This window comes from Rattus norvegicus, chromosome 7 (genome assembly GCF_021556685.1).
Source record: "Rattus norvegicus strain SHRSP/BbbUtx chromosome 7, alternate assembly SHRSP_T2T, whole genome shotgun sequence".
In the NCBI taxonomy this organism is placed as follows: Eukaryota; Metazoa; Chordata; class Mammalia; order Rodentia; family Muridae; genus Rattus; species Rattus norvegicus.
In genome coordinates this window covers 130,201,142-130,218,227 of record NC_141540.1, presented here as the reverse complement: position 1 = coordinate 130,218,227, position 17,086 = coordinate 130,201,142, and the positions used below count along the sequence as shown (strand labels likewise).

Sequence of the window (17,086 nt, the reverse complement as noted above, 5' to 3'; positions counted from 1 at the left end):
CCTCCCACCCCCACCCCATCCCTGCCCCCAACCCCTACCACCCCTGTTATTCCTGGGAAAGCCTTAGCAAAGAGGACCTTATGGGCTTGAGTCCAGGAACCAGTAGATTTAGCTAAAGGCCAGTAATAACCCAGAACAGGTAACGTTTGATCAGCCACAAGTAAGATTAGTGGTGGCTTCCAAGCAGCTTGGTCATCCCTTGTTCTCTGGGGATCCAGGCCCTTTCACACAGATGCATCTCCTTGGGCCAGCCTCAAGGTTGCATCAAGATAATGGCCTCCTGGGGGAAGCCTGCTCCTTCTTTTCTGGTCAGCTTAGCAGGTAGAGCAAGCACTTTCACCCCCACCCTCCAGCTACATACACAGAGGCATTTAACACCTGTCAGTATCAATAAGGTGTCAAGTAAGGACACTTACTTATGGTCAGATAAGGACCATGGTTGGCCTGTGACCCGAGTTTGCTTATTGAAGCATTAAAATCCAACATTTAAAAAAAATAATATGAGTGTATGAGAAATTCCATTTTATTGGAGCTGAGGAGGGAGGACGTAGATTTGATGGAGGAAGATTTGGGTTGAGTTGGAGAAAACAGAAGTCCAGAAAGCATGTCCTCGTGTGTGTGTGTGTGTGTGTGTGTGTGTGTGTGTGTGTGTGTGTGTGTATTTCACTCTTTTCTCTTTTCTCAGGAATGGAGGAGGGGCTCACTGGGTTTGTTGGAAAGGGGCTCGAACGTGGAGAAGCGGTGCTGGTAGTTCACAGGTCCACTGTACCGGGAGGGATATTTTATAGGGTAAGTTCTCATCTTCAGGGCCTCTATGAGATGCTGTAGACGCCGAGCAAAAGACAGCGTTGTGTGGTGCCTTGTGTGGTACGCAGCAAGGGTAAAGGACACAGGCTGGACTGGGGTGAGCAGGGAGAGTAGAGGTATGACTGGAGCTGAGGAGGTATGGACTGAAGACGGCTGATGGAGCAGAGGCCGAGGCGGTCGTAGGTGAGGCGGCCGAGGAGACAGGTGTTGGAAGTACCAAGGAGGGTGGATCGAAGGAGGGTGGAAAGAGATGACCGGTTGCTGGGTTGTAGGTGGGTGAGGGGTGGCCGGCTGAATCAAGTGCAAGGCGGTAGGGCCGATCTTGGAAGCAATCCAGTCCAGGTAGTCCCAGGTGGCTGTGTAGACTCCAGGACGCTTAGCACGGGCACAGCCTACCCCCCAGCTCGTGATCCCCACGATCACAAAGGGGCTGTCGACGCTGTCTCTGCACATGAGAGGCCCACCACTGTCCCCCTGTCCAGAAGGACAGAGGGGTCACTTTCAGCCTGAACCACTCTCCCTTCCCAGAAGGCTCATGGGGCTATGGGAGAACAATGCCAGCGGCCACATAGTTTCCTGCCTGCCTTAGACTCAACTGGTAAGGTTGAGTGTTGCAAATATACGTTGGGATGCGGAGGGTGGGTGGGGAAGGGGTCCTGAGACGCCTTGCTATAAGATGAGCGTACAAAGACATGCATGTGGCTTTACGTGCATGCGTGAACACTGGTGGCTCTGGGAGCTTGGTGTTATGGGGAAGAGAAAAGCATTGTCTTCAAGAGCCAGTTTGACCCTTATAGCAGAAAGGGAGGGGGATGGGATAGGGGGCTTATGGACGGGAAATCAGGAAAGGTAATAACATTTGAAATGTAAATTAAAAATATCCAATAAAAAATGCAAAAAAAGAAAAGAGGACCGGTTTGGGGCAATGTGTTCTGTATGCTAATGTTGGGGTCAGATGCTAAGTGTGACGACATGTTCTCAGTAGGAACAGATGGCAGACACTATCCCAAGTCACTGGAGCTGCTGGCCCTGGGGTCAAGGGAGGAGAGGATGGAGATCCGGAACTTAAAATGAGGTTTTCCTCAGGGGGTGGGGTAGGATCCCAAGAGGGACCCCAAGGGTCTGGGGTACCAGAAGGAAGTTACCTGGCAGGTGTCAATCTTGCCTTCAGGATACCCTGCGCACACATTAGTTGATGTGACACGCCCATTGTACCACTGGGTGGAGTTACACAGGTCGAGGTCAATGAGATCCACGCGGGCCTCCATCAGGACAGGTGATGGTCTGGGGGCTGCAGCCAGGCCACACAGCGGTCAGTGCCCAAGGAGGAGACGGAGAAAGCCCTGCCTCCTCCCCCACCATGAATTTCCGTCCATCCTATGCAGTGCTCTGGTTAAACCAAGATCCCTCAGGCTCACCTCACACTCCTGAGGGGAAGAAAGGCACAGTGAAAGGACAGGTGGGAGTAGAGGTAAAAGAATTTTGCCTGGAGGAAGAAAGGAAGGAGAGATGGTGTCTACCTTAGCAATGGATGAGGAAATGTGTAGACTAGCTGTAGCTCTCCCTGATAAGCATAGCTACTGTTTGCCAAGCGCTAAGTCCGAGGGCCTTTTCCTCCTGGTTTTGGTTCAGGGACTGGAGCGCTGCCCACCTACTTCAAGAATTTGGCCAGGATCACATCTCTCCACACCCATGACTGAGACACACCATTCCTTCTCCATCGTGTGTCTAGAAGTCACCCTCCCCGTTTTTGTGGTTTTTGGTTTTGATTTTGTTTTATCAACTTCATTGGGACTCCTCCTCCCAGCTTCAGACAGATTCCTCCCGTGTGCCTCAGCTCTGCTTTAAGGAGAGTTTTGGAAGAGGAAAACTGAGTCAAGGCCTCATTCACACCACTGACCCTATCCTTGGGGTTAGGCTTCAGCTCAGGCAGCTGGCGTGTACCGGACTCAAGACGAAGCATCAGAACCAGCACAGCTGTGCCTCTTTGCCACATGGTGTGGCTCGGACAGCCCCCTCCCATGGCACTTTAGGTTAGATGTCACGGGCAGTGCAGGGGATAAGATAGGAAAAGCATGGGGCCAGTATATGCAGGGCCAAGCATTCAGGAGGCATCTGCTTAACGTGTGTTTCCTGAGCTTTGGGTATTTAAAGGATTTTTTTTAAAACATGGGATGTTTTATTTCATTTTCCATTTTCAATAGAGCTGTCACCCTGCCCCGCCCCACATCTGAGCATCACTGAGAGGTTTGCACAAGCTCTGCCCCTGAGGTGGGGATGACACTTAAATAACCACAGCAACCCAAACTCACCGGCCATTAAGATGAGTAACATTTTTAGGTCTGTGGCTAAGACCGAAAGTCATCTGTGTCAGTCCATTTAAATAAGAGGCCCACAAGACCTCAAAGTCCCAGCTAAAGGAACGGTATCTAGGTGGCGCTTCCAACCCCAGAGCCGATAAACTCATGAAGGAGGCAAAACAAAGCACATAAAACAGGCCATGGGAGTCTGGGGCCTAGGGATTTTTAAAGACTGAGGCCTTGATAGGAAACTGTGTCTGCAGGGCGAAAATGATACCCCCACTGATTTAAGGGGATTCTAGAACCAGAGACCAGCTACCCAAGATCTACAAGAACACGGGCTATGTAAGTGATCGGAGGGCAGATAAGACAGGGCTGAATCGGGCTGTGCGCATGCTTGAGCAGGGCCAGGGCACCAGCAGATGGGATGGGATGCCCGCACCCGTCAGATAGCTGCCGTCACATACCAAAGGAGCAATCGGAAACTAAAGCAGGACAGGGCGGGCCGTAAACCTTTAAAAACACTGGTTCTCAGCCTTCCTAATGCTGTGACCCTTTAATACAGTCCCTCGTACCGTGGTGACCCCCAACCATGAGACTATTTCCCTTGCTACTTCATAACTGTAATTCTGCTACCGTTACAAATCGGAATGTAAATGTCTTTGGGAGCAGAGGTTTGTCAGAAGGACCCCCAAACCACAGCTTAAGAGCCACAGTTCTGAAGACTGAGATCACCTCTAGAAAAAGAGATGAAATCCGGGATTAAAAAAAGAAAGAAAAAAAGAAAAAAGGCAAGCCTCAAATGACTCAATTGTCTCAAATCAGGAAGGCCGAGTTTTCCAAAAACCAAAGAAGAAACCAATGCCTCTGTTAATTTCAGTCACATTTCACATCTCTAATGTGGCAATAAAAAAAATCGTACTTGTGAAGACAAAAGCCCTGTTCATGGGCAGAGAACAAGTTCTATTAGGTCTTCTTGTCCCAGGGATGCCCTGTGGCCTAAGGTTGGGACTTAAGAGAGTGACCTGTTACTTCTAGTATTGACAGTGGCCCTAGACTTTAAGGATGTGGGGAGGTGGTCTGGGAGTCAGGGTATAACTGTGGAGTCATCGGTGGCTCTAGAACACTTCCTGTGTCCCCGTCAGCTTGCCTACTACGGAAAACATTCCCCTACTCACTCAGGTCATCTTGAATAGCAAGAGATCTGCTGGGCCCTTCCAGGAGTCTTGAACTAATGGACCTAGGAAAAGTGTACTCACCGACTATATCCCTCCCGGTCCACGTAAAGAACATCATTTGGAAAGAAAAGTGAGTCTTGGTGCTACGACTATCCACAGAGGGGAACAGGCCTAGGTACCGACTGCTGATGGTGAACTAAGACACCCCTAAGACCACAGAAGTCAGAGAGGCTTCAACTGTGCACAAGTGAGGGAAACACCTTGTGTTTCTCATGGCAACACCACCACATCCAGAGGTCTTTTGCAAAGGCTGCTTCAGTTCAAGTTTCCAATGTCCAAAATCCATCCAGCTGGACCTCCAGCTGATACACACACACACACACACACACACACACACACACACACACACACACACACTCATTATTGCTGCATTCACAAACATGTCAAGGTTCTACTATACCTGCCGTTCAGCCTTCCCATAGATAGCTGGGCTATTGCCAGTCACGCCTTCTGACAACCTGACACCATGACCTCAGACATGGGACTCAGCTTCCCTCACCCTGAATTCTCCAGCCATGAAAGGGTCTGTGCCCAGACTCTATTCATGATGCTGAGAGGAGTAAAACAGCTTAGCCACACATCGTGACCCTTGCCGTGCAAAGACAGCCAGCAAGGAGAATGGACGCCAGTGCCCACCGAGGAGCCCAGCATATACTCACCGTTATCTTTTATGTATCCCCACCCAGTCACGTAGCAGGTGTGGGGGATTCTGGGAGGACCAGACTTAAAATGAGGTAGGCAGCCAGGCCCAACGAAGTCCCCACATGTAACAGGAGGAGTGACTTTCAAGAGGGCAATGTCGTTCCCCTCGGTCACAGCGTTGTATTTCTCGTGGATGACAATTTTCTGCACGTATCTTTCCTGCTGGGGCTCTTTCACTGGCTTGTTTCTTCCGTATTCAATTTCATGGGCTCCAAAAACCAGTCTCCAGTCATAGACTTTTCTGTGGAGACAAAGGTGCCCCAGCCGGTCTCGTTCACAGACTGGCCAGAGGGGGGGAAAAAAAAAACCTGTGGTGTGACCCTCAGAGCCCTTTTGGAGTCTGGTGACCATGTGGTCCCAGAGCTCCACAGAGACTCTGGGGGACTTCCCTGTCCGTGAAGGTTACCCTAGAGACCTCCCTCTCTGAGCCCCACACCTACTTTTTGTTATCGAAGCAGTGAGCAGCCGTGAGCACCCAGTGGGAGTTCAGTAGGCTGCCTCCGCAGGCGTGATACCTACGGCTGTTATGGGACGTGAAGATCTGTAAACTGACCATCCAGGGCCAGGCCCCAGGCGACGAAGTCTGCCCTCCGACAATCCGGATACCTGCTTGTGGGTTCTGCCTGAATCGTAACCCACAGGGGCCACTGAGGAGAGACCAGGAAACTGCTCAAACCAAGAAGAGGCATCCAGTCTTTGTACCTCCACACCTGGGGGGAGGCAGGGACACAGGGTTGGGAAAGATGGGGAGGGACTTCGGGGGAAAGAGAGGCAGCCTAGGGTATGTAGGAGGTCACAGTCTCCGGGAAATATCTAGACGGGCCCTAAAGGTATTGAAGGGAACCCCTGGACATGGTGGTAATCGAAAGTGCTTCGGAGAGGTGTAATGGTTTTCAGGACCAATCTTGGATGGGAGACTCAGGCAAATGTCACATGACTAAGGAGGTTGTAGAAACTGTGGAGCTGGGTCTGGAGATCTTAACTGCAGATAATTGCACGCAAATACAGTGTCTCATGAGCATTAGAATCACACAAGAAGCAGAGGGGATCCTGAGCCGGAAGTTCTGGGGACTTATGGGGGGTGGGGGGAGGCCACCTAGAGTTTTAGAGTTGTTTGCATTGTGAGTCCCTTAGGAATGAGAGTCTTCGGGTGGAATAGAGGTGCAAAGGCATACGATGCCTTTGAATTCACACACAGGTGATTGACCTCAATCATCCAGAGGAGAACAGGGGCTCCCAAAGTTTAGGCCCCGATACCTGACAGGCAAGGAAGTCAGTCACTGAGGTAGTGGGAAGAGATCTAGGAATAATGGGTCATCCTCACCCCTCACCCCACCTTCCTGGGAAGCCAGGGGCAGCTGGAAACCTAATGATTCTAGGATCACAGTTCTGGAAGCAGGAAGGATCTGAACTGGGGATGTGGATCACAGGAACTATGAAACTATCCAGAGCCTGCAAAGGCAATGTGCTACTCACTCTAGCCCCAGACAGAGGGCGTCTGGATAGGACCTGTTATTCATGAGCACCCTTACCCACCAAGGTGCCCAACACTTACTCACACGTGGTGTTATCCTTGGCAACCACGGACACTGCCAGGACCAGCGCAACGACAGTTGGCAGCATCTCTACCATACTCCTGCCCTAACCTGGCCTGCAAGCTGTGACCTCACAAAGCTCTGCAGCCTTCTGGCCAATCAGCAGGGTGATCTCCCACCCCCACCCCAGCAGTTAGGCCAGGCAGGCCTCCTCGACTAACTGATCCACGCTGAGGTGCCATCCAAACCTCCTGCGTGAATTCTCCCGCCTCAGGGTGGTGAGGTACTCATGAGCGACCAACCCGTTTCCTCAGTCCTAAGACCTTCATTCATCCTTGGCGAGCCTTCTGACGTCTCACTTTATGAATGTTTGGGATATGCTCTGTGGAGGATGATACCACAACAGGCTCACGGTCTGAAGAGCAGCTCGGCCCTCCTGTAATGAGGTAATACATCCGAGATGTTCACATCGAAAAGAAATCGGGTTCTGCTGACTGATGGGATCATCAGTACAGGGGCGTGGGGGGGGGGGGGTTACCAGAACACTTTCAAGGAGCCATTTTGAAGTTTCTTGACTTATGATTTCAAAGCCTACCTTCTTGCCCATTTCTGAGTATCACATACTTCTTGAAGTTCTCCGGGTCTCCTCTTTTGTACACAAGTACAGCCACACAGGAGCGTCTATACTCGAGCAGCGGAATTCTTGTCACGGCTACCTGAGTAGCAAGCGTCTTTATTTATACATATCTGATTATCAGAAGACAGTATGACAGGTGCGTGCCACGTACTATGATGCTCCTCTTTCCCAGTAACAATGTCAGAAGGTATCCTCTCCCCTTGACTGTGAGTCCCCACCCGCCTCTTATAGCATGGAAAGGCTAACATCTCCTCTAGGGGGCGTCACGAGATGAGAATGCTCCTACCCATCGAGACATTTTTATTTTCCCCTGTATGTTGAGTTCTCATTTGATGGGATAATCTTTTTTTTTCTCTTTCTCTTTTTTTCTGAACTGGGGACCAAACCCAGGGCCTTGTGCTTGCTAGGCAAGCGCTCTACCACTGAGCTAAATCCCCAATCCCTGATGGGATAATCTTGATTTCTCTGGGCACATTTAACTGAATGTCTTACTTCATTCTGTAGCTTTCAGAAGGTCACATCTCCCAAGGCTGCCCAATAAGGTTTTGAATATTTTACCTAAGCATCAGAAAGCTGACTTCCCCTCTCCATGTGTGAGAACTGTTCTTTTCCACATCAGGGCCCAAGGTCTTATTTCTTTCTTCTGCGTGGCACCTTGTCACACGTTCTGTACAAGAATCAAGAGATCTTATATCCTCTACCTGAGTACAGACTGTACCTTAACTATATGAATGTTCTGTGAGTCTCGACTCCCATAATGAAGTATCAGATGTATTCGTTTCTCCTAAAAGAAGTCTCCTCTCCCTGCTTGAGTAGCCTCATCTCCCTACCTAAATGTCATTCCCCCTCTCCAAGAATATCATCTCTGCCTGTCTTATTTCCCACTGCCTAAGGATCACAGAACTCTCTATCTTCTGTTTGAGTATGAGGAGGTCTTACATATCCTATCTGAGTATCACAGGGCATCAGAGCCTCTGACAACCAGGACTCATTACTTCAGTCATGCACCTGGAGCAGTGTTTTCCAACCTGTGGTTTGCAAACCCCTTTGGGGGGGAGGGGGAGTCGCGTAATCAGATCATCAGATATTTATATTACAAATCTTAGGAGCAACAAAATTACAGCAATGAAGTAGCAATAAAATAATTTTATTGTTTGGGGTCACCACAATATGAGGAGCTATATTAAAGGGTTGCAGCATTAGGAAGGTTGAGAAGGGGCTGGGGATTTAGCTCAGTGGTAGAGCGCTTACCTAGGAAGCGCAAGGCCCTGGGTTCGGTCCCCAGCTCCGAAAAAAAGAACCAAAAAAAAAAGGAAGGTTGAGAAGCACTGCTTTCTAGGTTTTGTCTTTCCTCTGTAAGTGACTAGAAGGTCTCATCCTCCCTCTTGGGCTATAAGCATATCTCCAGTAATAGAACACTAGTAAGTCTTATCTTTCCTACCTCAGCACCAAGCATTCTCATCTCTTTTGCTGAATAATCCGAGCCTCTCCCCCCCCTGCCCAACCCTGTCTCAGGCTGTGTTCTGATGTCTCAACTTGTAGTCTGGATGCTTTCGTTTAAATTATTTTTGTTTTAATTTTTAATTTTTGCTTATGCGTATCGTCTTTGTGAAGATGTGCTGTGTGTGTATGGGTACCCCGAGGTCAGAAGAAGGCACTTAGAGTCGCTAAAGCTAGAGTCACGGGCAGTTATGAACTGCCGACATGGGAACTGGGAATCGAACTCAGGTCCTCTGGAAGAGCGAGTACTCTTTTTCTGCATCACAGCCCTGATGCTTAAGAACCACAAGTGTGTCAGCGCCTACTCCCCATCCGGGTCAGATATCCTGGGCCAAGCTTCATAAGAACTCATTTCCACTCTGAATGGCAGGAAGATTTAACTCTTACCTCAGTATTGACTTGTGTTCTCTCCCTATATTCTAAGGAGGTCTTGTCTCTCCTAAGTACAAGTAAGAGGAACTTAGAGTCTAAGCCAAGGCACTAGTACGTGACTTCCTCCCTAATGCATGGGCTCTCACCTTGATGTTCTGCCCTGTGTCACAGCCGCTAAACTGGCTGTGACAATGTGGCCTGTGGGAAAGGTCAGCCTCGGAGGTCAAAGGACCCCAGTTCTAACACGTACAAAGCATGTTTCCCTCAGCCACAGGAATGGCTACTTTTCTCAGGCGGGGTAATATGTGCCTGATCCCACGCAACTGCTAACGGGACTGAGATGGCATTATATAACTTTAGACAGCTAACACGAAGAAGGCATATAATCTCTGGTCGTAATTAACGTCCCTTCTGCCACTCCTCGTTAGTTTGTAGAAATACTGAATGTTCATTTTCGAATTTACATCATCAATGAAAAATGTGAACCAATGCCCAGCCTTCAAATAGCAAATTCCTCGAATTCCTTTACATGACTCTGTTTTTATTCTACGTGTTAGGAACTAGATCTTGTGATATAAATCAGAAAGTCGTGTATGACATAAATATCCAAATGCCAGGAGAACGTCATGCTGAAGGTTTGCAGTTCCAGAAACCAGGGCAAGAGGAAGGCCACAGGTTCAAATCCCACAGAATGAGTTCAAGACCAGAAAGGGGTGAGGGTAGGGGCCGTGAGATTTGTATCTCTGTTGCCTGCACGTCCTAAAATGGTCCCTCTTCTTCCTGAATGTGCAGGAGTGCTGAGGTCAATTGTGGGGAGGGCTCTCAAGTGCTCCAACAGTCATCAGGAGCTTTTATCTGAATCACAAAGATACTCCTCTTCTCCACATCAGGAGAGTTCTTCTCTCCCGCATCAGAATGTAAGGTCCCTCTGTCTTAACCTTCATGTTCGATTGTAAGTCTTGTTTTCTCTATACGAAGGCTAAACAGTCCTTTTCCACCAACCCGAGAGTTAGTAAGTTTCAGCTTAACCACAGAGTATGAGAAAGCCTATTTATTGTAAGTGGGCGCCAGGTTGTACCTGATAAGCAACTGGGAAATAGAGCAGAAAGGGGGCCCAGAAAAATGGGTGGGCAAGGGAAGGTACCTACCGCCAAGCCTGATGATCACAGGTCAATCCCAGAACCCACACGATGGTGGGAGAGAACCAACCCCCACACGTTGTCTTCTGACCTCCACTTGGGCAACATGGCATGCAAGGTCACACACAAACACACAAAATAAATGAATATGCAACAATATGTTTTAAAAAAAGAAATGGCACCCGGGTGCAGATGGCACACACCTTTAACCCCAGCACTAGGAAGGCAGAGGCAGGCAGATCTCTCAGTTTGAGGCCAGCCTGGTCTAGAGAGGGAATTCCAGGACAGCCAGGGCTACACCAGAAAAAAAAGTTTCAAAAAAGACAAACAAGCAAACAAAAAACTAAAACAAAAAGAGGCTGGAGGGATGGCTCAGTGGTTAAGAGCACCGACTGCTCTTCCAGAGGTCCTAAGTTTCCAGCAACCACATGGGGGCTCACAACCATCTGTAATGGAGTCTGATGCCCTCTTCTGGTGTGTCTGAAGACAGCAACAGTGTACTCACATACAATAAACAAACAAATAAAACATTTTCATAACATGGCAACGTGAATTCAAACAGTGACACTAAACTTAAGTTTTGGATGTTAAGGCTGTGGATACATCTCCGTTACAGAGCACTCCGCTGACATGCTTAGGGCCTTGGGTCATAACTCCAGAACTACAACATTAATAATTATAGTAATAAACATCTTCCTGGTGTGGTAGCGCACACCTTTAATCCCACCACTCAGGAGGCAGAGGTAAGGTAAACCTCTGAGTTTGAGGCCACCCTAGTTACAAAGCAAGTTCTCGGACAACCAGGGCTACACAGAGAAGCCCTGTCTTGAAAAAAACTGAAAGAGAACGAACCCCATTAGTACTGCAGATAGTACATCAGAATAATAAAATAATAATAATGATAATTTTACAGATAAAAGAATTTTAATGGGCATAAAGTCACAAATTTAACAAACATTTAGAAACTTGATTTTGCTAAAAAGCACACACTCCTCTCTTGGGTCCATGAAAAAACTTAAAGCAGAGTGGAAGCCCAGCACACCTGCCTTCATGTTCTATGTCCGTTTACTTTAGGCCTGCCTGACTCTGCCCACAGGGAAATCAGAGTGTCTAAGAACCACTGACATCCACCTATGTCACATCAGCCTTGAAGGCTGAAGGCACATTCACTGGGACTTTAGTGTGTATGCCTGTGCATGTGCATGTGCGTGTATATACCTGAATATTCCTATGCCTATGACCACTCAAATGCCCCACTTTATGTTTGGGCAGCAGGGCTTGCCCTCTCTTTGCTGCTCGATGCTGTGTATGCTAGGGAACAAGCTGGCAAACAGGCTTCTGAAAAACCACGTGTCTCTGCCCCCATTTCTCTTTACGGAAGAACTGGGATCACAAACACAGGCGACCGCACCCGGCTGTGCTTGGTTTCCGGAATTTGGAACTCCGGTCTTCTCTGCTTGCAAGGCATATACTTGACCCACCGACCTCTTACTTCCCAGCCCCTTACTGTCAGTTCTATACTGTCCTGCCACGGACCCCAGAAAGGGTCCCTGGAGGTCGTCTAGCCATCATTTTAAACCCACAGCCGCTTTGGGTGCCTCGAACAGCAGAGCCCTGCAGACAGATCACTCGGGGAGGGTGGACGTTTGCCTATGGTGGTATAGACTGCCCCCTAAAGCGGGGACCGTCGTACTGTACTGTGAGAGTCTTTACATTGCTTCCCTCGTGCAGTAAGAACTTCTTTTGCCACCTCAGAAAAATGAAATTTGACACAGTGATCCAGTGGGTCCACTCTTGACCTGGACTGCTTAACATGCATGCTTCTTGCCTCCTGCCCCAAGTCCACGTCAGATTGGATTTCCCTTCCCAATTTGCCACTTGATTAAATCTGCTCTCTACTTTCCACTGCTACCCAGCTCTTCGATGGGTACATGGGGAGCAAGTGGCCCAACACTGCCTGACAGGGCTCCCAGAGATGGGGCTTCTGCTCTATGTGGAAACCCAGAACTCTTTTAAGAGAAAACGTGTATCTTAAATGTTCATGTGTGCCATTTTTGTGGCACCGCAGCCTTGTTGACCCCGGGTGTACAGTGACTATAAACCTGAAAGTCAAAGACAAGTTACCTAGCGGAAACTATATAGAAAGTATGTTAAGGGCTGAGTCCGCAGACCCAGGGCCTACATTCCAGAAGACCAAACAAGTCCCTGCGGAATGAGCCCTCTCCAGAACAGGCTGCAAGCCTGGTACCTACCCCGGGGTCACGGGGAAATGTGAGGTGCACAGTCCAGCTAGGTTTAAGTTTGTAATTCAGCTTCAAGGAAACACATGCCTTTCAAGGGAGCATGTGCTCTAGGCCACCAGACTTCACCTCCTTGAAGCCACCTGAGGCAGCTGCTTCCCCTGGGTGAAGAGGGCAAAGGCACCCCTTGCTATCGGTATTACTTCTGCTCCTGCGTCTCTTAACCAGCTCCTCCTTAGCCCCACCCTCGATTCCAGGATAACCCTTGGAGCATCAGAATCTGTGGTCTGCATTCCTGATGACCAAGCCACGAACCTGCTTGCTTTCTCTGAAGCCCCTCCCTCCCTGCCCATTATATCCCTTGATCCCTGGCTGTCTTTCCAACTTCTCTTTTTTTTTTTTTCTTTTTTTCGGAGCTGGGGACCGAACCCAGGACCTTTCGCTTGCTAGGCAAGCGCTCTACCACTGAGCTAAATCCCCAACTCCCCTCTCCAACTTCTTGTTGGGTAGGAATTCTCCTGCCAGCTCACCTGACTGTGCATATGGCTAACCTGCCCCTCCTGACACCACAAAGTGTAGGTGTCCCCCGACCCCCAACCCCCAACCCCTGCTATGTGGTTGGCTGGTGACAGCTGGCTGCTGGCCTTGTCTGTAAAGGTGCTCTTGAAGGTCAAGTCTGTTTAGTGCACGGACCAGAGGAAACAGGAAAAAGGTACACCTCACATCTTTGAGAAGCTAGCCCTGATCCTTAAGGGAATAGACACAGTGCGATGTGAGTAGCACCAATCTCCTCTAACTTGAGACAATAGTGAGAGCCCAGAGGATCCAATCCGGACCCTGGAAAAGCAGAGCAAGGAGGGTTCCCTGGAAGAGCGGATGTAGGGCACAGTCAATAAGGGTGGTAAAGGTAGGTGATGTAGGCAAGGAGAATAGAGAGTGAACCTTGAAGGGGTGCCACAGTAGGTCGGGGGTAGAGCAAAGCTGGGAACAGCAGGCTGGAGAAAGTGTAGGAGAGGCCAGAAGGACATTAGGGGACTACTCACCAGCTTCATTCTGGCGCGGGTCGGAGCAGAAGGTAGGAGTGGAGGTGGGAAACCACTGCATCGACCCATGGGAAGTGAGGCCAGACACAGCTGCAGAGGACCAGCACGTAGAAAGGGATGTAGGATTTGAAGTCTAAAGTACTAGCCACAGCAGGAAGGTTCCAAGTCCCAGGTTTAAAAGTGGGATGGGAGGCGTTGTTCACTGGCAAAGTCCTGGCCTGGGTTCCATCCCCAGCACCAGAAAGCAAAGAAGAAATAGTGACAGGGATCCCAGAAAACCACCAGTCTAGAGGTTGCTACCCAGGGCTGGAGAGATGGCTCAGCAGGTAAGGGGACTCGCTGTTCTTGCAGAGGACCAGAGATCGGTTCTCAGCACCCGCACTGAGGAGCTCACAACTGCTTAAACACCAGCTACCTCCCAAGGGCACCCTCCCACACACATATGTCATCCTTACGCAGACATAGTTAGACTTTTTTTTTTTTTTTAAAAAGCGGGGTACTAAAAAGTCTGCAGAAAGCCTGAGCCAGCCGGGGTCTAGCAAACCGGAGGAGATCAACCCACCAAGAAGATCTAGAAAGGCTTGCTCCAAAGACACTGCTGAGTCCACAGCACACTGACCCAAGGCCGTGGGCCTGTGGGACCTGTCTGAGGAACAGGCCCTATTCCCTAACCCTAAAGCAAGCAAACGGAGACATGGTTTCATTTCTTATAAATTTATTACATAATATTATAATAATTATTATTAATAATAATAATATAAGAAACATAGATCTCTGTGGGGTGTATCACAACGTCAGGGTCAGGAGGCCTCAGGACTGGAGCAGGGGGTTGAAAGCCCCGAGATGGAACTCCATACAAAAGGGGGATGAAGCGGAACTGACCCTGTAAAGTTAAAAACCCAAACTGAACAGAACCAAAAACCCACAGGTAAATGTGAGACTGTGTATGTGGCAGTCTGTTACAGTGACCGCTGCTGTGTGTGTGACCTGCTCTGTTGGTAAGAGGGTTAGTGGGCGTGACTCTGTGTCTAAGGAATGGGGCCGGTGGGCCAGGGTGGGGCGGGGCGGGTGGGCACAGACCGGCGTGCCAAGCCCCTGGGCCATGAAAACACCTGTTTTCTGTCTTTTATATATATATATATATATATTTTATTAAAAAAAGCTAGAAATAGAAACAGAAACTTGTGAGTGACGTGGATGGAGCTTAGTCCAGACTCCAAACCCTATGTTTAAAAATGCCCCAGGGCCCCCCGCCCCACAGGTCATTGCTGAGTTGTGAGGAGTCACAGTAAGGGGGGCCAGGGTACCCTCAGGAGTCTTTGCCTCTCTCCAAGGGCTGTTGTGGCCTGATTTTAGTGGTCCCCACAATTCCCTTAGAAGCCCAAAGGGGTGCTGCCTGCACGGGAGCCCTTGAGGCCTCCCAAAGCTGAAAGGATTCACCAAGAACCCCTGCTTAAGCTGGGTGAGGTTCAGGGAGAACAGGCTGAGAAAACAGCAGGACCCAAGAGCAGGACAGCCTTTCTTTGGAGAAGACAGGGCCCTTTCACAGGCACACACCCATGCATGCACCCCTGTGCAAGCTTCCTCAACCTCCCACCCATCCAGAACAGCCCCTGGGGACCACTCCACAATCAAGCACATACAGGGCACCCATGCGCTCAGCCACACCCAATTTTCACAAGCACGCAGGCGTGCACACACACATGTGGTGCACACACACAGGGCAGGAATTGGGGAGTCTTTGGGGCGCGAGGCAGGGAGGCTTCTCTGCTGTAGTTGCCCAAGAAGTGGGGAAAGGTTAGACCCCTCCTTTGGGAGAGACCCTGTGAAGATGATGGCTGGGGTTGGGTTACCGGGGCCCAGCCCCAGGGCAATAATCTCCCAGGCCACCTGGCCCTGCTAGTGCCCAGCAGGCAATGCCTGCCACCCGTCCCCCTGAGCAGCACCTAAAGGGTGGGTGGGGCATACTATAGCTCAGCGAGGGAAGGGGGCTGAGCCGGGGTCCCCAGGGTGGGCTGCCAGGACCCTGGCTAACCCCAGGCCAGCTGGAGTGTCCCCTGCCCTATATGGGGTGGCAGTGAGGGGCCGGAGATGGAAGACTGGGTAGCTGTGGCGGGACCAGCGAGAGGACTTGAGGGGAAGAGGGCGGGAACTGTTACGGACAGAGATATTTGTTCCTTTTCTCTTTCCAAATATAGAGTGGATTAAAATATGTAAAACAGGGGGCTCCTTGGCCCCTATCGAGAACCCCAATGTCTCCCCCCTCCCCCCGAGTCACCAAGGCGTGTCCTGACCTCGCATGCTGGACTAGGTTCCCCCTCTGGAAGAATGGCCACCAGGAGCTGTGGAGGAGGTGGTCAGGCCAGAGCACCCTGCCCCAACCCCCTTCCACCCAGCCCCCCTGGTCCGCGCCCTTACTGTGTGCTGGGTGGGGTTCAGCGGCAGGGGAGGGCACTAAGCAATGTACAGGGCAAGTCTCCAAGCAACAGCAAACAGGACGATTCATGCAACATTCCTGGCCCGGGCGCCGTGGTAGGGGGCGAGCCGAGCCTGCGGCCTGGAGTAGGGGTGGGGGCCCTGCCGGCAGGGCGCAGCAGGAACAGGAGAGGGAGAGGGGCGTCAGCTGCCATCCAGCTGCCTGAGCGCACGCTCGATGTTCATGCGGTGGCCAACGCGTGTGACTCCCAGCTCCACGAAGTCTTCCTTGGTGAGCGCAGGCAGGTGTGCGCCTTCGATCTCATGGTCCTCGAAGCGGTCTCGGTGCTCGCCTAAGTGGATGCTCTCCAGCCAGTCGCCCACATCGAACTTGCTCCAAAGCTGCAGGGGCTTCTGTTGAAATGGCCGACGCGGGCCGGCACTGGGGCCAGAGCCAGGAGAAGGCGAGGGCAGCGGAGATGGTGAGGGGGAGCGGCTGCGCGCACTCACACTTCGCACCACGAAGCGCACTTCCTTGGGTTCGTGCGGGATGGAGAGGCTGGACGACTTGAGGATGGTGGGAGGCGTGAGGCCGAAGGGCCGCCCCGCGCCTCCCACGCCCGCCCCCAGCCCCTCCACCCGCTCCAGCGATGCGGGTTTCACTGGGCTCGGGGCTCGTCTCGCCACGGGGTACCGGCCGCTGGGCCGCACCGAGTAGGAGGCCCCTCCGCCCGGGCCCCCGGGGCTGCGCTGCGCTGAGATGGTGCTCAGCTCACCGAGGCTGCTGAAGAGCCTGCGGAGGGAGAGTGGGTGAGGGCCAGGTGAGGGGTGGAAAGTAAAGTCGGAATGGACAGAGGGCAGCAGAGCCAGGAGGACTAGGGCTGGAGGAATATCCTGTGGTCATTCTTTAAAAAAAAAAAAAACACAACCATCCTAAGACAGGACCGACCAGCGCCTTGCTCTGGGGGGGGGGGGGGGGCGGAGGGAGAGGTGTTCTTAAACTGACTGGAATCTAAAGAGTAAGACTGTCCCCCCACACTGCTCTCCATGGAGGCCCCAAGGGCAGTTCACCAAAGGAAACTCTCTCATGGACAAAAGCTGCTTGCCCCTCCCTGCCAGCCTCTAACACGGCCTCTGGGCGTGGGTTCCATCCACAGA

The 17,086-nt window shown here is 50.9% G+C and overlaps 2 protein-coding genes across 11 annotated transcripts in view; both read right to left on the bottom strand.

Moving 5' to 3' along the window:
* Positions 1-507: 507 nt before the first annotated feature.
* On the bottom strand, positions 508-6,738 carry Acr (acrosin). Of its 7 annotated transcripts, none has more exons than XR_015623780.1 (6): positions 6,603-6,738; positions 5,488-5,694; positions 5,005-5,288; positions 2,226-2,293; positions 1,953-2,098; positions 508-1,281 (listed from the first exon to the last, which is right to left on the bottom strand). XR_015623780.1 is itself a non-coding variant. In XM_087555711.1 (5 exons), the coding sequence occupies exons 1-5, from the start codon at positions 6,677-6,679 to the stop codon at positions 1,184-1,186; spliced, it is 783 nt and encodes a 260-aa protein (XP_087411837.1). In that variant the 5' UTR covers positions 6,680-6,729; the 3' UTR covers positions 508-1,183.
* Positions 6,739-14,211: 7,473 nt separating this feature from the next.
* Positions 14,212-17,086, bottom strand: part of Shank3 (SH3 and multiple ankyrin repeat domains 3) — a 62,297-nt gene continuing 59,422 nt past the window's right edge. For 3 of the 4 annotated variants that reach the window (NM_021676.4, XM_087558861.1, XM_087558857.1), the window contains 1 exon segment: positions 14,212-16,721. In NM_021676.4, coding sequence (NP_067708.2) covers positions 16,133-16,721 — 589 coding nt within the window. In that variant the 3' untranslated portion in view covers positions 14,212-16,132. 4 annotated transcript variants of the gene reach the window in all.